Source organism: Gasterosteus aculeatus, chromosome 9, assembly GCF_964276395.1.
Source record: "Gasterosteus aculeatus chromosome 9, fGasAcu3.hap1.1, whole genome shotgun sequence".
Taxonomy (NCBI): domain Eukaryota; kingdom Metazoa; phylum Chordata; class Actinopteri; order Perciformes; family Gasterosteidae; genus Gasterosteus; species Gasterosteus aculeatus.
In genome coordinates, this window is record NC_135696.1 from 20,132,541 (window position 1) to 20,154,776 (window position 22,236).

Here is a 22,236-nt window from a genome sequence, read left to right on the forward strand (position 1 = left end):
CTGACATGTGTCGGTATATATTAATCATAGTGTAACGGTCAATTATTCAAAACTAACTTATAACAGTTATTCATAACCTTCTTCTTCCTTCCTTGTTCCCTTTTTCTCCATAGAAGGGAGTTTTTAATGGGAGGGTTTCGGGACAGAGGATGTCACATGTGTACAGACTGTAAAGCCTTTTGAGGCGAATTTGTCATTTGCGATCTCGGCTATACACACTAAAATTAATTAAATAACTATCGTTTACAGCAAGTTGCTGCACGTCCGCATTAACCTGGGTTTTATTCTGAAACTCCAAACCGGAAGTCCCATGTCTGTGCCGATTCCGGCCGCCCGACCGTCGTCTCCTCATCTGACAGCCGGTTGAGACAGGAGCAGTGGCGGCCAGCGGAAAGGACTGTCGATGGATCAGGTTTCCGCCGGGAGGATATTACGCCGAAGCGGTTGAGTGTTCCGGGGACCGAACCAGAAGTCACACCGCCCCGGTTCGGCCATGGACGAGCAGGCGGGCCCCGGCGTCTTCTTCAACAACAACAACAACTCGGGCTTGTCCGGCGGAGGGAACATTAAGGCTCCGCAGGCTGGCGACGTCGAGGGCGCAGAGGCGGCCAGGGCTCAGTACAACATCCCGGGGATTTTACACTTTCTCCAGCACGAGTGGGCCCGCTTCGAGGTGGACAAGGCGCACTGGGAGGTCGAGCGGGCCGAGCTGCAGGTGAGCGACGTCGCTCACTCAGGTGTCCATTGTTTAGTTCGTTAGCTAAGCTCGGTCCCCAAACCCCCGTTGGGAAATTCGGGAATTTGTTGTTTCCTCGACCAATCGGCGAACCAAACAGCCCGTTAAAGTAACACACGCAACTTCACTCGAGTGGAAAAGATCCCTCGTTTTATTCGGCATTACTTTCGGCCAGAAACGAACACACGTTCTACGTAACGTCAGCACTTTAATGAGTGCTTCGCTACCTGAGGCGGTTTTTTTTTTTTTTTTAGCGGTGTACGTTGGTCCTCACGAGCAGTGACGCACATTCTTTCTGTCACGTCAAGTTTTGTTGACAACACCGGCTGCTCTGGGGAGCATCGTAACGCCGAACCACAGGACGGTTCCGCGCGGATCCACTACACGCGTTGAGTCACGCGAGCGACGTTTGACTGCCGATGTCAAGCGAGACAACGTCAAACTGCTGCTTATTTAAACGGCAGTTCCCGTCACGCTGTGTGGATGGGTGCTACCTGCTAGCCAGGTTAGCCGCACCTCGCACTCCATCCTCCCGTAGACGTCGTTAGTTGTGGGACACGTTTGGCCTGTACATTAATAATGGATCCACGTGGGCGCACCTGGGTGGTTTCGATTTGTTCATGTGAGGTTACCTGTGCAGGGGATTAAAGAAGGTGACACTGGTTACGAGTCACGAGACGTCGGCGTCAGTCCTTTTTTATTTGGAGCCAACCCGGTTTGCTGGTATTATGTGATCTGTATTATTCTCATCCAGGATTCATATCTTTACCTCCAATGCGTTTGACCAAATCCAATGTGTTCTTGTGGGTTGGGATTGTAGTTATTTACACGATTATGGGATTATGATGATATTCAACACCCGGTGTAGACACATTGTGTGCATCTCTTCATGATCCCGTTGGACACCGAGAAGCCGCGTTAACGTTACCAGGATGTGCAGCGTTTGGGGACTGATTCATTGAGATGATGCTCTTTCTTCCTAAATGTCATTAAACACACGTTAAATCTACCAAACCAGCAGCTTTTAATTCAATTCAAACACAAGCCGCCATACAGGAATAAAGCAATAGCAAAGTATACATATTTGTTGTTATAGACACATTCAGAGCAGAAGACCTTTCAACACATTTTCATACAGTACATAAAAAGACGTGTGGTATCTTTTGATACAGAAAGGAGGTCTTTGTATACAAGGAAAGGATCACCGGTTGGTTTTGAGTTCAAAGCATCTGCTGCTTTATGGTCCATTTGACTCTAAATGGACCATCATTTACCAAATGAACACTTGAAGACTTGAAACTAGTGATTCATTGATACATTGAGAGAGATATAGAGTCATTTTCTCACAGACCTCTACGGGAATGTTTCATCAACAGACGTCAGCCAACGCCGGGCGATCACATCCACGCGGGGAGTCACTTCCTGGGATGGCGAGCTGTCGGGTGGTGGCTCTCTGTTCCCGTTACTTCTACCTCCACCCGGCCAGTCGTCCTGGCTGTTTCAGGGCTTTTGTACTAAAAGGGAAAACCGAGTTCCGCCCCACAGAGCAGATACTCGTGTAAAAAGCTGCACTCTGCGGCTTGATATTTCATTTTCCTTCCCGTTGAGCCGATCAAAGCTGCGGTGGAGGCGGCCGACTGCAAAACCAATTTCAGCCCCAAATCCGTTGGTTTCCGCTGTCGCGGCGGCATCGAGTGTCTCAAGCTGAGGTCACCCTCTGCAGGGGGGCAGGGAAAAGGAAACCGGGGAAGCTGGCACGTAAGACGGCTAAAGGTCACCGTCGGTTTATTGTCCCGTAAAGCAGCGAGCGTGAAGGAAGTCTCTCTGTGGTTTATTCATCACGGTGAGACTCTGACTTTCAGATTCATCACCTCGCACCTGCTGCTCGAGGTGTTCCTTTTATGGAAAGCAGGTCAGCTGACGTCATTTGATTTCGCTAACTACCGATGTGATCTGTGAAACCGGCCGTTTGATTGGTCGGATATGTACGTTGTACAGTAACGATGGCGTCGCACATAAATGCCAACGTAACTGGTGAGATAAACCTTTATTGATCCCTGCAGGTGCAGCAGCACAAAGACAGAAATGCGCACAGATATTATATTAAATAAATATATTGGACTGCAAGAAAAGTTTTTTTTTTTTGTTGGAATATGAATGTAATAAGCGCCAGTCTTCTCGTCCCGAACTGACAACGCTGGGGAACTCCAAACGGCCCGTTATCAACGTCACCGCCGCTCAATTACCCGCCAGGAGGGAGCAGTTTCTGGCCATAGGGGTCCGGTGGTACTGAAGGTGTGGGAGGAGGAGGGGGGCGTGTTGGGGGACGCAACGCCGCGGTGGAGTCATGCGTGAGCTGCAGGAGAGCGAGTGGATGTTTGGCCGCTCTGCTTCCTTCCTCTTGGGCCTCGGCTAAAAATACACCGCCGAGGGGCCCGACGGAGAGACGCAGCGCCAACGGGAAGGATGGAGCGACGGAGAGCTCATGGCCTCCGACGGCAGCGCACACGGGGCTCCTCCCCCCCCGCCCCCGACAAGCTGCATTCGAAAAGACACGCCGACACTTTCTCTGCACAGAGCGTTTCCCGTGTGCGATCGGGGTGAAGTGCTGAGTGGAGGAGCGATGAGTAATTCTCCCGCTCTTCTTCTCTCTGCAGCGCGTTCCTCCTGCACTTAATGACACGATGGAAGGATGTTCCCCCCCCCCCCCCACGCACAGACAGATGTGCTCGCGCCTCTGGTGCTGCGTGTTTTTTGTTGGATTCATGCGATGATCACATGGTCTGTGCAGCGGCGTGCAGCCACGCGGCGAGGTCCTCTCCACCTTCTGTCTTCACTGGTTCGGTGTGCAGTCGCAGTGATGCTGCATCTCGTCAACTCTGCACCTCGTCGGCGGGAGAAACTTAAGTTGAACCTTTGTGTTCCCGTGGTTCCTTCTTTGTGTCCCCCCGGTGTGCGGCCGCGTCTCCCCGCCAGCGTCCTGCTTCCTCCTCTGAGCTCTTTGTGTTCCAGCGTGTTGTGACTGCCGAGCTGTTGGAGGACTTAATCTCTCTCGTGTCACCGGCCACGTTTACATGCACGCTAACGTCTCACTATTAATCCTCATATGTAAACAGCTTAGCGAGAATATTGTCTCTTTTTTTTTGTGGAAAAAGGGCAACAAAAAAAAAGGGATATTTGTTGCATGTAATCGCAGTAATTGACTTTTGCTGACACGACTACTCCGGGTGGGTTTATTCGCTTTGGTAAGCGGACTCCAGTCTGGGTTCGCCATCCTAGGCCCCCCAGTCCCAGTCCCAGTCCTCTTGACGGCGCAGGAGCCTCCGTGCCGCTGCTCGCTGCAGTGCTTTACGTCTAAATATTGCAGCTTTGTAGTTACTCGCATGAGGAGGTGAGGAAAAGTGTCTTATGTAACCGCTGAACCCGACCATCCGTGACAACAAGACGGCCTCCTTCTCTTCGGTCCCCCCCCTTCCCGGGTCTCCGAAGCCCGGCTCCTCCTCCAGCTGCCGTATAAGGAATGGCATGCGCACCTGCTTGTTTTTCAGACGGGGGGCGTCCGGCGCCGAGGGGAATGCCACCCCTCGCCACGCCTCAGCGCTGCAAAACCGGGCTTTGTTTTGCCGGGCCCTCGGCCAGTTGGCCCTAACGTCGCCCCCCCCCCCCCCGGCCTGGCGAGGAGCGGGGGGGAGTCGCTCTGCAGGGTGAGAAAGTCAAAGAATTACCCGATTGAAGGCGTTCAGGTAGGAGAGGGTTCTTTGATCCACCTGGAATCCTCTTCGGTCACGAACCAAAAGCAGGAGCTGCTCTTCATGCAGCACGACGGAACATGTCATTCAAAGGGAAATCAAGCTCAAAACAAAACAACAAATAAAAAAAACAGGGAGTCAACAACAATAAAACTGCTGAGGAAACTGACAAGTGGCAATAAATCAAAGCGTTGAATCATCATAACAACGCAACACCTAAAGAAACGATCTGACTGTCGGGAATGAAATAAAAATGTATCTTATTAGGTCATATGATCAATTAATTTCTGTCATATGGTTTCAAAACATGAGAATATTCCGCCCGTTATAATCCTCATGTAAGTTTTGTGGGATATGTATGGATACGGCGGCGTGGGAGGCCGAGGTCATCGGGCAAACCGCCGACTCGCTTTGCTCCAGGCTTCCTCAGCGAGGAGAAAAACAAAAACCCCCAAACAGTCCCCCAGAAGAACGAAGCGCCAATCGTCGTCGTTTACTCTGGTGACCTTTGACCCCTCCTCCAGTATTGACGGCTCCCGAGTTCGAGGCTGCGACTCACCAGGAAGCGTTAATATCTCTCTCTCTCTCACACGCACACAGCGCGTCGAGCGTAGGTGGTATCTGGGCCGAGTGCAGAACAACAAAGACACACAAGCAGTGAATTCCTCTGCTCGGATGTGTGTGTGCGTGTGTGTTTTCACTGACTCCATTAAATCCGCTGAGCAGGAATAACGTCCCGCCCCAGATTCTGAAGTGCTGAAATTAGACGCACTTTAACGAGCTGATCGGAGGAGATAATGATGGTGGTGATATTGGATAATAACGGCCTTTTTATCAATGAGGGGAAATAAACGGTTCAAAGGAAACACGCACCCTTCCATATTCACGTGCGTTCAGCCATGTTCTCACACAGCTGCATGAAGCGCCCCCCCCCCCCCCCGTCCCCCGTCCCACTCCCCGTGGGCCTTCTGCCACATGACGGACGTGATGGTTGCCGAGGACTCGCTTTGTTCTGCTCCTTCCTCCTCCTCCTCCTCCTCTTGAATGCGTTATGCTGTTCTAATTAAAGTCTTGTCAGCTTCAGAGGAACACGCGTGTCCCCCCCCCCCCCACCCTCCCCCCACGTGGAAGAAGTGAGTGGGCAAGGGACTTCGTCACGAAGCCCCCCCTCCCCAAATCGCTGCCTCTCACTTGATCCCCGTCCCCCCGGGGCATCACATCAAAAGGCCTCCTCCCACCATCCTCTCGTTTACCCCCCCCCCCCCCCCTCCCACAGACACAGACGTGTCTCCGAACCAGAGCCGTGGCGTTTGCCGTCGCGGTGTGGGAACCTCGGATGTGGACGGTCGTGGTAAAATCGGAAGCTTGTCACTGAAGCATCCAGGGAGCCATGTTGTCTTCCTCCTCGCGGGCGCCGTTATCTCCCACGACGCCGATGCAGCGCGAGGAGCCACGAATCCTCAACGCCGTCAGTGCGTCCGGACACATCAACACACACACGATGACTTTTTAAATAACTGTAAAGAGTCAGTTAAATGGAACCTTGAATGAAGATGTGTAAACGAACTGCCCCCCATCAGCAGCTTATCCTCCCCATCACCCTCTCATCACTCCGTCTCCAGCTCCATGGAGGAATAATCCTCTCACTGCTCCAGATTCAAGCCACGCCCCCCTCCCCCCCCCCCCCCCCCCCCCCCACGCAGGACTCGTCTTTGCTGCAGCATTCGTACGGCGTCAGCGGGGGGGGGTCAGACATGCTCATCGGGCGGGTCATGTGGTTAAAGAGGCGGAGCTTCACAGCTAATGGACCTTTTTATTTTATCAGCGTTTCTACAGATTTCTAACAGCAGAGGAACGGACGCGGCCCGTCCGTGCCGCCACGTCGGCCTGCGTCGAGGCGTCCTGTGCGACGAGCCGCTCGCCTTCGTCTTCTCCCACGCCGCCTGTACAGTGGGGGGGGGGGGGCGAGGTGTTGCTTGTTCCTCACACCTCCCCCCCCCCAGATGGGAAGATGTCGCCTGCAGCGGCAAAAACCCTCCAGAGCGGCTCCTCATGGGGGGGGGGGCATACACAAGCGCGTTTGGACTTGGGACTTGGGACTGGGAAGTGGAATCCACGAACATCCAGACATCGGCAATCAGGAGTCAAAGAGCAGAACAACGGCGTCCCCCTCGATGTTTGAGGTTCTGCTCGCGGGCGAATGGATTGGTCGAGCTCGCTGTCACTCAACACGTGGAAAGCTCTCGTCCTTTTATGAGCCTTCATGCTTGCTTGTGACTCCACGTTGTGTGTCACTGGAGGAATATCTCCCACGGTGGACCTCCTCCCTAAGACATCGTCATAGTTCTCCCTGAGGCCTTTTATCACTGTTGTCTTTAAGAATACAACGCAAGACTCTGCAGGCCGACACGAGCCGCTCAGCGGAGAGCAAACACGATTATCAGAAAGCTTTCAAACCCCACAGAAAGTAAACCATTGGGTTTCAAACCTTCGGCTTGTTGTGATCAGGTCGGATGAAGTGAGGCCGATGGGGGAAGTTCCTTCAACTTGAACCTGCTTCTCTCATTGTAAGCACAAGTTCATGATCTCAAGGCGTGACGTTCATTCAGTAGATCACGGTCCACTAGAGTCGGGCAGACGTGCAAACGTGTCCTTCGGGGTGGGGCGCCGCCTTCTATCCGTTCAAATGAGCCACTTCCTGTAAGAAGGGTCCGCGAAGCGAAGAATTTTGTTGTTTCCGGGGCTCAAAACAGAAATACTGTGGTTTAGAGTCGGTACCGTCGGTCATGGAGGACGACGACCCCCCCTCAGAGGTGGCTTCACTCCACATGGAGGGCAAGCTGTTTGACCCACTTGTTAAAAACTACCATCAGCCTTTTTTCTTTCTTATTTTAGAACGAGTCGGTGCTCCACATCTGACCACAGAAATGCACGCCGTATTGCGTATTAAAAGTTCATTGTCTTTATAGGAAAGGTGTATAAGAATGGACGTAGTCGCTGTGACCGCACCCATCGGGCTCATGTGTACACACATAAAACAGGTTGTTACGCACAACCAAAGACTTGTTAAGACGTGTTTACACAGACTAATGTTCCAAATAACTACTGAAAACACACTGCGAGAGAGTTTAAAGCACACGACAACTCCCGGACTGTGTTCCTGTCACTTCCTGTGCCCGTGTGCCGGCTTGGTTTGAAGGTGTTTTATCACCACGGCAACGACCGGCGATCGTAAAAACCGGTACGGTTCAGTTAGGAGTCGCCGAAGCACCGAAGGAATGATCTCCTGCACAGACACGAGTCGACGCGTTGAAGAGTCGGGCCGGGCCAAGAGCCAATGGAAAAGCCCCATTCGTCAGTTACCGGGGGGCCAGAATGTCTTTTATGGGGCGTATTTGGTCGAGAGATCGGTTTACAAAGAGAAACAATCATTTTTGAAAATGTCCACAGGAGAAAGAAGGGACATGTCTTGAGAAATCTAGTGACCTTCAGAGAAACTCCAGCTTAAACCTAAACCTAAAAAAGTTCACTTCTATACAGTCAGACTTATTTTGGCAGACGGAGGAGTCGCCACCTGCTGGTCGGCAAAGAGAATGCAGGTTTAAAACACCTACGAAGGACTGCACGAGAAGAAAAGTCCAGATGGAGTTACTTCCAGACAATATAACACTGGAATAAATATAGAAACACGTTCCTTTCTCTGCTGAAAAAAAACAATAACATTCATCGCGTTGAGCAGTACGGTTTGATTAAGCCGGTGAATCGATATGGCTCCTTCGCTGTAGACGTTATTAATAATGATCGTTGGCCCACTGGTTTCCCGCTCGGATGGGATTTCATATCGTGGGATTTAGATACGCGGGGAACATGAGAGGAACTAGTTAAAAGCAGAAGGTCTTTTCCAACCTGTTTCACAGATTTACTGCACCAGAGGATCTTCAGCCCAACTGGAGTGGAAACCACAGTGAAAAAGCAACACGATTAAATCAGAGAAGAGGTTTGAGGTCATCGAAGCGATTTTAATGGAAAACAGGCTCTTTTTGCGTCGTCACAGCATGACCTCTGCTATCGATTCGTTTTCCTGCCTCCGCATTCAGCTCCGTGAAGCGTTTTACTGGCTGCTGCTAAAACGTGACGTCCGCATGTTTCACTGAGATCTATAATTATGAGAAAAGACGCCCCCGGTGCCTCCTACACGGAAGCCTTCCGCTGCGAGGTCACTGCGAGCACACAGCACCTCCACTGGCTTCAATAAAACCTTTTTTTATTTTGCGTGTTGAGAAAGTCTTCACACGCAATAATGACCAGTCACGAGCTTTTCCTGCAGGGAGCGGGAATAAGTTTTAAGTTTGTTGATTAAAATCAAGCGTGAATGGTCACATTTCTGCCCATATTAACTTTATTATCAGTGCGTCGTCTTCTCACCGATGAGCCGCCGTCATCTCCGTGAACCCGGTGGCCCCCCGAGTGCACAGCGACCCACTTGTGTGTGTGTGTGCGCCTGACGGGAAGGAAGGGCCAGTGTCCTACTTCCTCCTCTGTGTGTGTGTGTGTGTGTGTGTGTGTGTGTGTGTGTGTGTGTGTGTGTGTGTGTGTGTGTGTGTGTGTGTGTGTGTGCTAACGTGCAGGCCGGTTGGTTAGCGTGTGAAATGGCCTGGAAGTCGAGGTTAACGGAGCGCTGCGGCGTCCGTTCTGCTCCGATCAGAACCTTCTCACACCTTCAGGTCTCCACCGGCTGGGCCTCCGTCTTCTGAGCGCCCGAAATCCCTTTTTGGATTGGTGGCTTTGGATGCTCTGCAGAAGATGAGTCAGCGACTATCTCGGTTATTTTGAGCATTTTCTCATGAGAAAAGTCCCTTTAAGCAACAGACCGCTCGGCCAAGTTTGGCTTTAAACTCCGTGAACCAACATCGGCTTCTCTTCACCAGTTTCTCCTCCTCTCGGTGTGGACTGGTTCTTTGAGCCCTCCGTCCTGTGGAGGAGGAGCAGAGCCGCGAACCTCTGATGTCGTCAGTCCAGCTGTGGAACATCTGGGCTCCTGCTGCAAGAAGGCCTCTTAAGCTCCGTCACATCGGTGTCGGGTGTACGCGAGCGAACTGAGCGACGTTTCTCCAGCCCGCAGGTCGCCCGCTGGCTTTCTCCTCCGCTCGCCCCGCCGGTTGACCTTTGACCCCCGAGGCGGTCACATGTCGTCCGCTCCCTTTTTCCCACGCCGCCCGCGTCTGAGAAGAGACGTTAGGAGGGATCAGACCCGCGGAGACACGTTAGGCGGTCACCTTTTGAGGCTCTGTCCCATTTCCCAGGAGGCTTTGGGGGCCCACCATCATCAGGGCAGATCATTAATAGAAGATTTGTTGATTCAGGGATTTTATTTCATCCTCATCTTCATGTTGGACTCTAGATGCTCTCGTGGCTTTTGTCATAATGCGTTTGATGGAAAACGGGGATCCAGTCTCAAGAACCCAAGTGATAAAAAGAGTCTTTCCTCCGTTCCTTCTAGGCTCAGATCGCCTTCCTGCAGGGGGAGAGGAGAGGTCAGGAGAACCTGAAGAAAGACCTGGTGAGACGCATCAAGATGCTGGAGTACGTCCTCAAGCAGGAGAGGTGAGAACACACACACACACACACACGCACACACACGCTCGGGCAACTTTATACCCTAAATCCAAGCCTTGATACATTCTTGCTTGGACAAACCGATACATACATTCGTAAATACTAGAAAAAATATATTTTTTGTTATTAATGCAATAAGTTGAATGATTGAAAATGTTCCCGCTTACTGATAGAAGAAATTACTTATTGACTTCTTGAATAATAACATATGTTGCCAAAGACTCGGTTAGAAACTCAATAATCTGAAGTGTGACGAGGAATTTATAGGACTCGAGGGGACAAATATGATTTCAGTTGGATTCCTCCACCTCAAAGAGCAGCTTATCCTCTTAAAGAATTATTGGTAATGAATCACATAATCCGGCGACGGGTTTTCACACGGTTCGGATGTCTAGCGCTTGATTGGCAGGTCTGGAAGAGGGGTGTTGTGGGAAATATAAATCTAGCTCTCGTGGTTTAGTGTCAGCAGCACTTTAAAGCTCCTTCGGGGGTTTTTCTGGTTGGCAACTTGCTGCTGGTCGTTTCCTGCAGATGGTTCAGCTCATTTTGCATCTTTAACATTCACTGGTCTCAAATGATTGTCTATTATTGAACAACGCCACTAATACGTACATTTAATGAGGAAATAAAGCAGACGTCCTAACGGCCAGCGAGCTTGCTCACTTATTGTTTTAACCCATTTGTCCCCCTCAGGGCCAAATACCACAAGACGAAATATGGGACCGAACTGAACCAGGGGGAGATAATTCCTCCGAGCTACGATTCCGGTAAGAACCCGGCTCTCCTTCTCGCTTCGTCACATCCTGCTGGCGTGTCCCAAACACGTAGGCGACGCCTCGCCGTCGAGAGGGTTTCTTCTCTCATCAGCTCATTGTGGAGCTTTCAACTGCATCGCGTCTCTAAGGTCTTTGAGGCCTTTCGGGTCGGACGTGATCAGGACGCCTCCCCGTGGACTCCTTCACGCACCACGAACCCGGCAGGAGGAGCTGAATGAATGAATGAATGGAAACGTGTTGACTCTCTCTCTCTCTCTCTCAGACGAGGGGGGGGACAGTGAGGCTCCCAGTCCCCCGAACAGCAGCCATCAGCTCAGCTGGAAACAAGGACGCCAGCTGCTCAGACAGTGGGTTTACACACACACACACACACACACACACACACACACAGCTGACTTTGTGTGTGTCTCAGAAGAACGAAGATGAAACACTTTTAATTGGAACCAAACGCGCTGATCCACTGTGACCAGTTGGAGCCGACGAGGGTGAAAGAATTGTTTAAATTTGTGTGAAAATCTAATATGAAAATACACAATCACAAGAGAAGGTAAATAGAAAACGTTACTTTGGTGTAGTGTGTAGTGCAAACAGTGACCTTCTTCTCTTCTCTTGTCAGTGTTCTACTTCTAAAGGTTATGACCAAAGCTCCGTCTTCTTATTTTCTTACTGTCATAATTCATTCAGAGACATATTGCTCTTTATCTGGATTGTGCGTGTCAGCGGTGCCTGTGTGCGCCCGTGAATGGAGGATTGTGTGGAAGCATTGAGGCGACCGGAGAGGCTGGTACAGAGGGAGCTTCTCTCTCTCTCTCTCTGTGTGTGTGTGTGTGTGTGTGTGTGTGTGTGTGTGTGTGTGTGTGTGTGTGTGTGTGTGTGTGTGTGTGCGAACAAACACACTAGACAGTATTCACAATAAAACCTCGTCCACTGGGGAGAAACCCTCCGGATAGAACGCAGCTCTCGGCCCGGCGCCGCCGCTCCTCTCGCTGTCTCGGGGGGTTCAGAGAAGTTTCGACGTCTGATCGGACATCTGGATTCTTATTGGACATTTGGACTTGACGGGTAAACTCCTCGTGCAGAGACGTGCTCACGTTTCTAACTCGCATGACGATGTCACAGAATCATTTGAGGGATTTTTAATGCCAACGTTGGGGGAGAATATTCCGTTTTCTTTTCTGTGCGTCTCTCCAAACTTCGCTGCACTGATTCCCGGGGAGGTCGGTCCGTTGCGTTGCCCTTTAAGGACGCCGCTCCATTGATGTCATCGTTGTTGTGCAGCTCAGCGGGTACAGCGAGGCACCGACGCCTCGGGGAGAAGAGAACGAGAAACCGAACGAAGGGGAAACTGTTCGTTCCCGTCTCTGAGAATTCAGAAATATAATATCTGTGGCTCAACCTGATAGGATTTTTGTCCTCTTTTTGTCCCCATCTGTCTTTGTCGTTTGTTCACTAAAGACAACTTGAGTGAACAAATGGGGGGATTTTAGCTTCGGCTTCACCGGTTGGTTAAAACACATGATATTACATTGCGAGATGACTAACCCTCGATAGGTTCCACCTCTGTCCCCGGAGCGTCCTGTGACCCGTCCCTCGTCTCCCAGGTACCTGCAGGAGGTGGGATACACGGACACCATCCTGGATGTGAAGTCCCAGCGGGTGAGAGCGCTGCTCGGTCTGACCGGAGACTCGGGGGAGAAGCCGTCGGAGAGGAAGGCCGAGCCGATGGTCAACGGCACCGAACCGTCCTCCCTGAAGGACAGCGGCGTGGTCAGGTGTGAGAGGAGACGCCGCCTGTCCCCCCCCCCTAAAAAAACGCCCACCCCCCTTATTAACCCCCCTTCCTCCCCCGCTCTCTCCCCCCCCCCCCCCCCCTCCAGTAAACCCGACATGTCGGACTCGGCCACCGTGTTGGAGGCCTTCAAGTTCATCGAGAGCGCGGCGGCCGAGTTCAGCGACGAGGACGAAGACGAGGACAGCGAAGGAAGGGACAAGACCATCTTGGACGTGGCTACAGTAAGACATGAATACAGTTCTTAAGGCTGTTTGACCTCACAGCTCTGCGTGCTCACAACACATCCTCTACTTCAGTGTAGTAACATGTTTTACTAGTGCATGTGATATTTCTGGATTCATACTACTGCGGCATTAATGTGCACGTTGTATTTTAATGTTAACAACGTGTTTAACTCCTTTTCTTTTTTCCTGCTGGCTACTTTAATCCAAATTCTATTCTATAAAATCGTCCTTTTTGTAGCGTCTCTCCGGCTGATCCGAGAAGCTTTTTAAGGAGTTTATTTAGTTGTAGAAGAAGGACGAAGGAACATTTCATCCTCCACTTTGCCACAAACATTGAACCTCAACACACACGGAGATCGTGATTGGACAGGAAAGCTTTTCATCGCTTTCCTGTCCAATCACGACCTTGTATCTCCATTTATTTACATGTTTGAATGTCGGCTCCTCCACACGCTCACTGTGTCTGGTACCAGTTTACGTGTGAAATGTTCAGACTTAAGAAGGTCTTATTCCACCTGCAGAGGAGACAGAAGTGACCCGTCGTCCCCTCTGCTGTCCGCCACATCTTTTAACCGTCCTCCTCTTCGCCCTGCCAGATGGTGAGGAAGAAAAAGTCGTCCACCCCTTCCTCCACGACCTCTGACCTCAGCGACGACCCCGACACGGAGGAGGCCCTGAAGGGCTTCGACTTCTTGGCGAGTCCGGACGAGCTGGACGGCTCGCCGGAGTCCAGGAGCGGGGAGGACAGCGGAGACTGGGGTGAGACGAGGGGACACGTCGGCCGTTTGGGCGGAGGTTTTTTTTGTGAAGGACAGAAGTGTTAAATAATACAGATAGAAAGTGTCTCTGAGGCAGGTTCCCGTTTTACACAATACCTCCAAATGCGACTCCTTACAAAATAAAGTTCCCAGCTGGCGACCCGGCGGCCCCCGCAGTTTACTCACCCACCTCCCGCTCTCTGCTGTTCCTAAGCAACGCGCTCAGTGTCGTGCGGCCGACGACAAAATAAATAAATAGAAAGTGTTCCCCCACGCAGGCGGTGATTCACCACTTGAGCGTGCGGGTTGTAAAGGAGTGCTGACTCACGGGCGAGGAAAAAGCTGCGTGGATATTTGCCGCGACTCTCTTCATCTGGCGCCGAGGAACGCCGAGGAACGCCTCACTGCTGTTTGGTGCAATGCAACAATCTGTCTTTGACAGAAGAGATCATTTTGGTTGAATGATGTTTGCCTCATTTGTAGAGGGGGGCGGTTGAGGTACTTCTCCATCGAAGTAGACGGAGGTTTGAGGAGCAGCACAATGTCCTCCTGTGGACACACAGATCTCCGAGAGGAGCACAGAGTGGATGCATTTTACATACATACAACATACTGTTTTGGTGTGAATTTCACGTCTACAGTATAAATACGTCTACGGTGCATTTTATAAACAGAGTTGATGCTCTAAGTTTCATTTACAGTTTAGTTCCCCTTAAAAAGAAAGTTTATATTCAAACACACTGATTTCTTTCTACAATACACCCACTGCAGTACGTTGTGTTTCTTCTGTGGTCTTTAACTCCACTGTAGCACCTCAGCTCACAAGTAGAAGTGCCTCACGCTGCCCTTTGAAGGTTTTTCTGGCTTCTTTATAAAAAGTCTCTCCTGCTTTGACTTCCAGAACTGCAGAGAACCGTCCGAGTTTAATTTGGATTCCAGCTGTTGTTGTTTTTTTCTTCACTTCTCACCCCTTTTTTTGTCCCGTGTCCCATTTTAGTTTCCACATTCAACGGTGTATTTGTTTCATATTTGTGTGTTTGACACCAGCGGGACGTTGCTCTTGTTTCTCCTCGTTGTCGATGTTCGGAGCCTCAGCGGAGTCAAAGAGCCGGTTGTCCGTTGTCACGTGGCTCATTACGTCGTATTTATTCACTTCGTCAGACGCAACTTTCTTTTTTTTTTTTTTGGTGTCGAGGCTGAAATGTTTGTAGTTTGGGCTCTCTGGTTTGCTGCAGACGGATTGATTGGAGGTAAAAATAAAGATGAGCGTTAAACTTTTAACTGGATTTAGAAGGTGGTTAGCCTAGCTTAGCATAAAGACTTGCAGCAGGAGGAAACAGCTGGCCTGGTTATGTAAAAATAAAATAAAAACACAGACCCTCGCCTCTAAACCTGATCCTGGATTTGATTTGTACGGCTAACCGTCTCCCCCTGCTGCCAGTCTTTATGCTAAGCTAGGCTAACCGCGGCCATAATACACCGACATAAGATGAAATAAAGAGGCTTTTAAAGCTAAAATGTTTAGTTTTTCTTCTCATCACATCAAATGCTCTCAAAATAGGTGTTTATTCAAAGCACTAAAACGTTGGTATCTGTTTCTCTGCAAACCAGAAGAGTTTATGGTCAAAACCACAAAAGGCCGAGAGAAGAAAACCCGACTCAGTAGGTGTGTCACATCTGTCGTAGTGCATGCAGACCCTTATAACACCTTCCTCCTCCTGCCGGCCTGTAGAGAAGGACGAGTCGGCTCTGGGGGAAGTGGCCTGGGACGTGGACCAGGGACTCATAGCCCAGCTCAAGGAGCGGTACAGGAAGGAACGCAAGGGCAAGAAGGGGGTGAAGAGTAAGTCCTCATCAGGCCCGCGGCTCGTCCTCTCGCCTCCATCCTCTCCTCATTTGACTTTTCTCTCTCTCCTTTCTCGCCCTCTCAGTCTGAAAGATATTTCAACCACATTTAGTCAATTGTGTGTTCATGAGAATGAATCCACACTTAATTCCTAAACAATGAAAACCTACCGGCACATTTATTCCCAACACTTGAATGACTCGATCACGGCTCGTAATCTGCCTCTGGTCAGACCTCCGGGAGGTGTAACGGCGCGTGGACGTCCCTCCGCCCCGTCTCTGTCCCCGCTTACTTTGTGCCGTCGCGTTGAGTCCGATCTCTTCCTCTGATTCCATCGAGGCGTCTCATCAGCAGAGAGAGATCTGGGGCCTTAGTCGGCTTTTCTCTAAGTGGATTCTGCTGCCGGCTCAGCGGCCCAGCCGGGTTCTGATGGCGACTGGCAGCGATTCCAGTGCATCTCTCAACATCTCCGTCCTGTCGCTTCACTGTCTGCTGTCCATCTGCCACGTTTCCTCCTCCTTTTGTTCTTATTATTGTGTGCCGTCACTTTGTGGGTCTGCTTTTATTTGTCTTCACCTCCTCTGTTCGTTACTTTGCAGAGCTGCTGCTGCTGCATCATCTCCCGCTTTAATTCACGTTGATTTCATTCTCTTTCCTCGTGACAACACGAACTCACGGGATTTATTTGGCCTTGTTGTGCTCATCTCTTTTTTTCATCATTCCTCCTTATTCTCTTCCCCGCTGTCTCCTCCTCCTCCAGGACCGAACCGCTCTCGGCTCCAGGACATGCTGGCTAACCTGCGGGAGGGGGAGGAGCCCCCCATGCAGCCGCCGCCGGTAACGCCCCCGTCCCGCCCCAGTGTCCCCCGACTCAACGAGCAGGAGATGGGGCGCCCCGAAGACGGTAACCGGCCCGTGAGCTGACCCCTTGCTTCCCGCCTCGCTCGTTGCCGTCGGCGGTCACTCAGAAGCTCCTCCTGTCTTGTCTCTCCGTAGAGGCGATGACATTCCTGCCGTCCTCCGGGAAGTCCTTCATAATGGGACGAGTGGACGAGGCGGTGTCCAACGAGCTGGGACTGGGAGAACTGGCCGGACTGACGGTCGCCAACGAGGCCGAGAGCCTGGCGTACGACGTGAGTGACGTCCCGAGCTTTTTATTACTGTTCACAGTTTAGAAAAGACTTCCCGGAGTCCTCGCCGCCGCCGCCGCCGCCGTCTGTTTGTAGCTCCGTGGGCACAGTAACCACGTGCGAGCCGTCCCTCAGATCACCAACAACACGGACGCTCTGAGGAAGACCTGGAACCCAAAGTTCACCCTGCGGAGCCACTTCGACTCGGTGCGGGGTCTGGCCTTCCACCCGGTGGAGCCCGTCCTGGTCACCGCCTCCGAGGACCACACCCTCAAGCTGTGGAACCTCCAGAAGACGGCGCCCGCCAAGAAGTGAGCGCAAAGCACATTTGGGTTCGCCCGGGCGGCGCGTACCTCGCCTGCAGTCGTCACCAGCAGTTTGTGCTCTGTTCTCCAGGTGCACCGCCTTGGACGTGGAGCCCATCTACACCTTCAGGGCTCACAGGTCAGATCCTCCTTCCGTTTTCTGTTCCTGCGCACTAAAACACATTATGATGTCTTATATGGAATATATATATATATATATATATATATATATATATATATATATATATATAATATATGTAGAGCAGAACTGCTCCGCTTACATTTACATACATCCAGCTTTAAAATGCATTTTGGGATGATTCCATTAAAAGGGAGAGAGAGTTCGGCCATAACGAAATGCTTGAAACGTTGTAGCGGCGCCGTGCTGTGCGTCACCATGAGCTCCAGTGGCGAGCAGTGCTTCAGTGGGGGGGTGGACGGCACCGTCCAGAGCTGGAACACCCCCAGCCCCAACATCGACCCCTACGACTCGTACGGTACGTTCCGCTTTCCCCGCGGCTGGTTGGCGGCATGTTTCTCGACGCCTCACGCTGCTCTCTCGCTGCTCTTCATCCGGCAGAGCCCTCCGTGCTGCGGGGGGCGCTGTGCGGCCACGCGGACTCGGTGTGGGGTCTGGTCTACAGCTCGGCCCACCAGCGCCTCCTCTCCTGCTCTGCCGACGGGACGGTCCGGCTGTGGAACGCCGCCGACACCTCGCCGGCCCTCGCCGTTTTCAACGAGAGAGGAGGTGAGGTGGGGGGGGGGGGCGGCTTTGTGCTTCAGACACGTAGAGAACTAAATTACACCAGAGACATTCTACGTATTTATACGTAAACGTTCGCATTCACATTCCTCCACCCGATTTAACCGGAGTAACATAGGCGCATATCACGTGTTCACGCCACGTCCATACGCTTGAATTCACTCGGCCCGTGTGCTTGTGTCAGAGCTCGGGGTGCCGACCTCGGTGGACCTGGTGAGCAGCGACCCGGCGCACATGGTGACGTCCTTCAGCACCGGCAGCATCGGCCTCTTCAACATGGAGACGCAGCAGCTCGTCCTGCAGCTGGAGTCTGCCGGACCGCCGGGTAAATAAAGGCACCAGCGACCGGCCGGGTCGACGGGGGGGGGGGCGATAAATCAACCGTCTAATCAGGATTGTAGGTTCTGAAATGCTGACGTGGTCCTTCTCACCTCCGCCCCCGCACAGAAGCTCCATGCAGGATCAACAAGGTGCTGAGTCACCCAACGCTGCCAATCACCATCACGGCTCAGGAGGACCGGCACATCCAGTTCTTCGATAATAACACAGGTATCATGCCATCATCATCATCCTCATCATCATCACCGGCTGCTGCAGAGGAGGCCTCTTTGTCGCATTTAAAGGGCCACGCCACCAGCTTCACACTTTTTGAGAATTATCCACACTCATTTTATCCAGAATTATCCAGTTCATAAATACTGAGGATGAGAAAAAGACTGATGACATCAGCACGAAGTTTGATCTCAGCTTGACTTAATTAACTTCAAAAGGTTTTTTTTTTTTTTAAACCGTTGTTCATGGAGGCTTTAATGAAGGATGCCACTGAGTTGCATTTTGGGAAACGTAGGAGTTTATTTGGCGTCCGGTGTGCGTCCTCCTTTCAATGATTCAGTCCGTCCAGGTTTTTAAATGCATCCAGTGGTGGAATATTCCTTCACTATTCTGCCCAGCTGAGGCCTCACACGTCTCACACGTCTGGTTTTAATAGATTCATCGTCAGGAAGCAGTTAACTGTGTAACTTTTCATGAAATAAGATTGTTTAACGTTGTTAGATGGACTGTACATCACCTCGATTACAAAAGATAAGAATCCTCTTCTCATTAAAACGTGGCTCCTTGTGATCCACCATGTTCTGCTTTTTCTCTTTGTTGAAGACTCTTTTTTTTCTTCTAATTCCTGAAGGTAAAGCGATCCACTCGATGGTCGCTCACCTGGACGCGGTCACGTGCCTCGCCGTGGATCCAAACGGACTTTACCTCATGTCTGGAAGTGAGTCCTCGACCACCACACCGATGTTTCTCGCTCCAGATCACATGACGTAGATCAAAACCCAGAGACCCAAAATGAAAACAAAAGAAAACCTTTAACAATTCACATTCAAGACCCATTAAAGTTTATTTACCCTTTACCCTTCCTCCTTCCTCCATCCTCCTTCCTCCATCCTCATCGGCTCTGCCTCTCCTCCCACCAGGTCACGACTGCTCCATCCGCCTGTGGAACATGGAGAGCAAGACGTGCATCCAGGAGTTCACCGCCCACCGCAAGAAGTCGGAGGAGTCGATCCACGACGTGGCGTTCCACCCCACCAAGTGCTACATCGGCAGCGCCGGGGCCGACGCGCTCGCCAAGGTCTTCGTATGACCTGAAACGGGTGCAGCGGGGAGGAAAAAGGGAAGCGGGGGGGGAGGGGGTGGGTGGAGTTGGCCTACACCTCAGAGTTTGGCGGAGGAAGCAGAAAACCTGAAGGTGATTGTTTACGCGGACTGCTCCTTTTTAAGATTTGTGAAATATTCCCCCCCCCTCCTTTTGGACTTAGGCTGGCCCGGGTCCCGAAAGCAAACATGCAGACAGCGAATGGAACAGGAAGTGGGAAAAAGATACATACGAAAAGGCAGGAACTCTCGGTACATTTTAGTAAAGCTGGAATTTATTTTCTCCTTTTTGTTTACCATAAAAACACACATTGTTCATGATTAATGTGCCTTTATTCTTCACTACAGGAATTATTTTAGGTGTTGAGGAAAATGTATTTCATCCACGACAAAAATTGACCTTTTTGTCACAAAAAAATAAGAAACCTAACGAGTCCAAATTCAAAGAAGAAAAAATACAGGTTTTATTTTATTTTAAACTTCCCATTTAAGTTGTTGCCTTTAGCCCGGAGAAGACTTTTGTTCAGTCAGTTTCTGGAGACCCCGTAAAGGTCTGGAGGTCTGGTCACTGGTCTGGAATCAGGACAGATTCCAAAACAAACATCCGGAGAGTTTTATTTCAAAATGAAAAAGAGAAGAAGCATCACGGCGTTCACGTTACGGAGCAACAGACAAATAACTGCTCATTCGTTTCTATTGCTTATTTTTGCGCGGAATGAAAGAGAAAAATAAGCCGGTGTCGTACTTTAAAACGTATGTTTTAAACATCGTTGCTCGTGAGTTTAAAGGAGCAGCGTGTCGGGCAGAGAGGCCTCTAGTGGTCAGGTGGGAGAACTACAGGCGCTCGATGTGAACCGTTACTTCCCAGCAGATAAAGACACAATAATTCTCAGTTTTAGGTGTTTATACAATAATACAAACATAGTTATTTATATTTTATTCGATTTCGGTCAATGGGTCTTTCAAACTTCCTTCTCACTGGCCCTTTAGGAGTCCATCCTCCACGTTCCCACCTGAGCAGCACACCTGCACAGACCGACGACAAAGGGCTTTCTGGCCACTGTCATGTTGAGATTAAACTCTTTAGAGCTTTAAACACCTGCCCAGCTGTGCCATGTTGTTGATGATAACTGTAAAAACACATAATGTGACACTTTTAGATCAAATCAAGAGCTTCTCTCCAAAGTGAAAACAACAAATGAGTTACTTTTTTTCTTTTTTTTTAATTCTCAACCGGTGAGTTTTTTTGTGAGATATTTTGGGATGAATCTCTTCTGATCGACGCCGTGGTCGCGAGGCTCCATTTGAAAACCTGCTGCTTTTTTATCGTGTGTATTTATAGCTGAAAATTTCTGACAAACTGTTTTACTTTAGTCATTTAAAATATTTATTTATCACTCAAAGACGCCAAAAGATCAAACCGGGACAACGAGACGCTTCCCACCGGACGGCTGCTGCTGATCTGTTGCGAAATAACGGTTTTATTAACAGCTGTTTAGTTCCCAAAGTGCACGAAGCTCTTCCTCGCTTCACATGCTGCCCGCCTGAGAATATTGTATTTTGTGTAATTATTATCCGTGTTATTATTACATTATTTTTGAACGACTCTTTGTTGTTCGGTGACGGACTTGTAAGATACAAGTAGATCTTTTTAAAGTTGTGTTCTCTGTTTTACTTGAAAAGTGAAGTTTATTCCTTTTGGGGTTTCTGCTGGTGTTGTAAAGAAGTACAAATACACATAACGTCGCCTCTCAGCACTACGTAACACTTTTCTTTTTGCTTTGCACCAAATTATCATCTCAGAAACGCAGCTGTGTTCGTGGGGAGGAACCTTTTGGGGAGTTTGTGTCCTTCGTTTTGACGTAAATCGATCCGGTGTAAAAAGGGTAAACGCATACGTGTACAGTTTTTAAGTATTAAAGCAGATGTATTTATGTGGTGTAATTTGAGGGGAAGTGCGAAGCGACGAGAGATCAAAGATGGAGTGTGGTTGCGTTGACGCTTGTTCCTTCATCTCGTGACAACGTGACCAGAGAGTTTGTTGGTATTCCAACTTTAATTCGGGTGTTCAAGACAAAAAAACTGTTGAATTCAGGTTTGTGTGAGAAATCCAGTGGGGGATTTTTGTTCACCGATGGAAACAAAATCATCAGATCCGCAGACGTTAAACAACATTAATTCATGTCTCAAGAATTCCAGATGAAAATCATTACTTTAAAAAAAAAAAAGACTAAAAATAACTTTTTCCCCACAATGAAATCCACCAGCGCGGAGTTCTTCTTGTTCATCCGATTAACCAAGCGGAGCGCTCTGCTCTGCTTACATTCACCTGAACATCCATGTGCACTTTTGCTAAGCATTATGTTTCTGAAGTATGAACATGTACAGAGGAACAAAACGGAGCAGCTGGCTTCTTGTGGACAAACTAAGCGTATCAACCAACAGAAAAGTTTCAGAGCAATAGAATCTGTGTGTTTCCATTCATTTAATCTAATTTACCTTTTGTTTATTGAACCATCGGAGCTGATTTTGCGGCATTCACACTACATAAGCGGTGACACTAGCCAGTAGTGATGTGAGGCAGCTGAACTCTTCAGATTTATCTTTTGTTTTTGTTTTTTTCAGTGGCCAAAAGTAGAGCTGAATAAAACCTGTTCAGTCTGCCTGTAAATGATTGTTGTCCTTAAATGTGTACAGTGAAACTGTTAGAGAGAGATTATATATGCTAATCTGGCTGTACATTAAGTATATACAGGTGTTGTCGTTTTTTTGTTATTTACAAAATGGGATAGTGATTTATGAGCAACAATAAAGAACTGAGTTGTACATTGTAAAGTTTTTTTTATGTCATTTTTTAATTTTCTTCACAGCCTCACATGTTAGAGACA

At 49.8% G+C, this 22,236-nt stretch overlaps 1 protein-coding gene across 2 annotated transcripts; it reads left to right on the forward strand.

The window, feature by feature from the left end:
• The first annotated feature begins 310 nt into the window (after positions 1–310).
• strn (striatin, calmodulin binding protein) lies at positions 311–22,183 on the forward strand. Of its 2 annotated transcripts, XM_040186848.2 has the most exons (18): positions 311–715; positions 9,986–10,089; positions 10,795–10,868; positions 11,140–11,224; positions 12,479–12,649; positions 12,755–12,890; positions 13,490–13,652; positions 15,384–15,494; positions 16,258–16,401; positions 16,494–16,630; positions 16,763–16,938; positions 17,024–17,071; positions 17,308–17,429; positions 17,513–17,680; positions 17,880–18,020; positions 18,143–18,244; positions 18,879–18,965; positions 19,168–22,183. In XM_040186848.2, the coding sequence occupies exons 1-18, from the start codon at positions 494–496 to the stop codon at positions 19,335–19,337; spliced, it is 2,361 nt and encodes a 786-aa protein (XP_040042782.2). In that variant the 5' UTR covers positions 311–493; the 3' UTR covers positions 19,338–22,183. The 2 variants fall into 2 exon arrangements, with proteins under 2 accessions (XP_040042782.2, XP_040042783.2); XM_040186849.2 differs by lacking the exon at positions 15,384–15,494.
• Positions 22,184–22,236: the final 53 nt, after the last annotated feature.

What these genes read in the sequence shown, in the direction of transcription:
- strn (XM_040186848.2), top strand. Translation starts at nt 494, where the DNA reads ATGGACGAGCAGGCGGGCCCCGGCGTCTTCTTCAACAACAACAACAAC. An exon ending in TCGAGCGGGCCGAGCTGCAG is followed by an intron (nt 716 to 9,985) that starts GTGAGCGACGTC and finishes CGTTCCTTCTAG; the next exon opens with GCTCAGATCGCCTTCCTGCA. An exon ending in GGACGCCAGCTGCTCAGACA is followed by an intron (nt 11,225 to 12,478) that starts GTGGGTTTACAC and finishes CTCGTCTCCCAG; the next exon opens with GTACCTGCAGGAGGTGGGAT.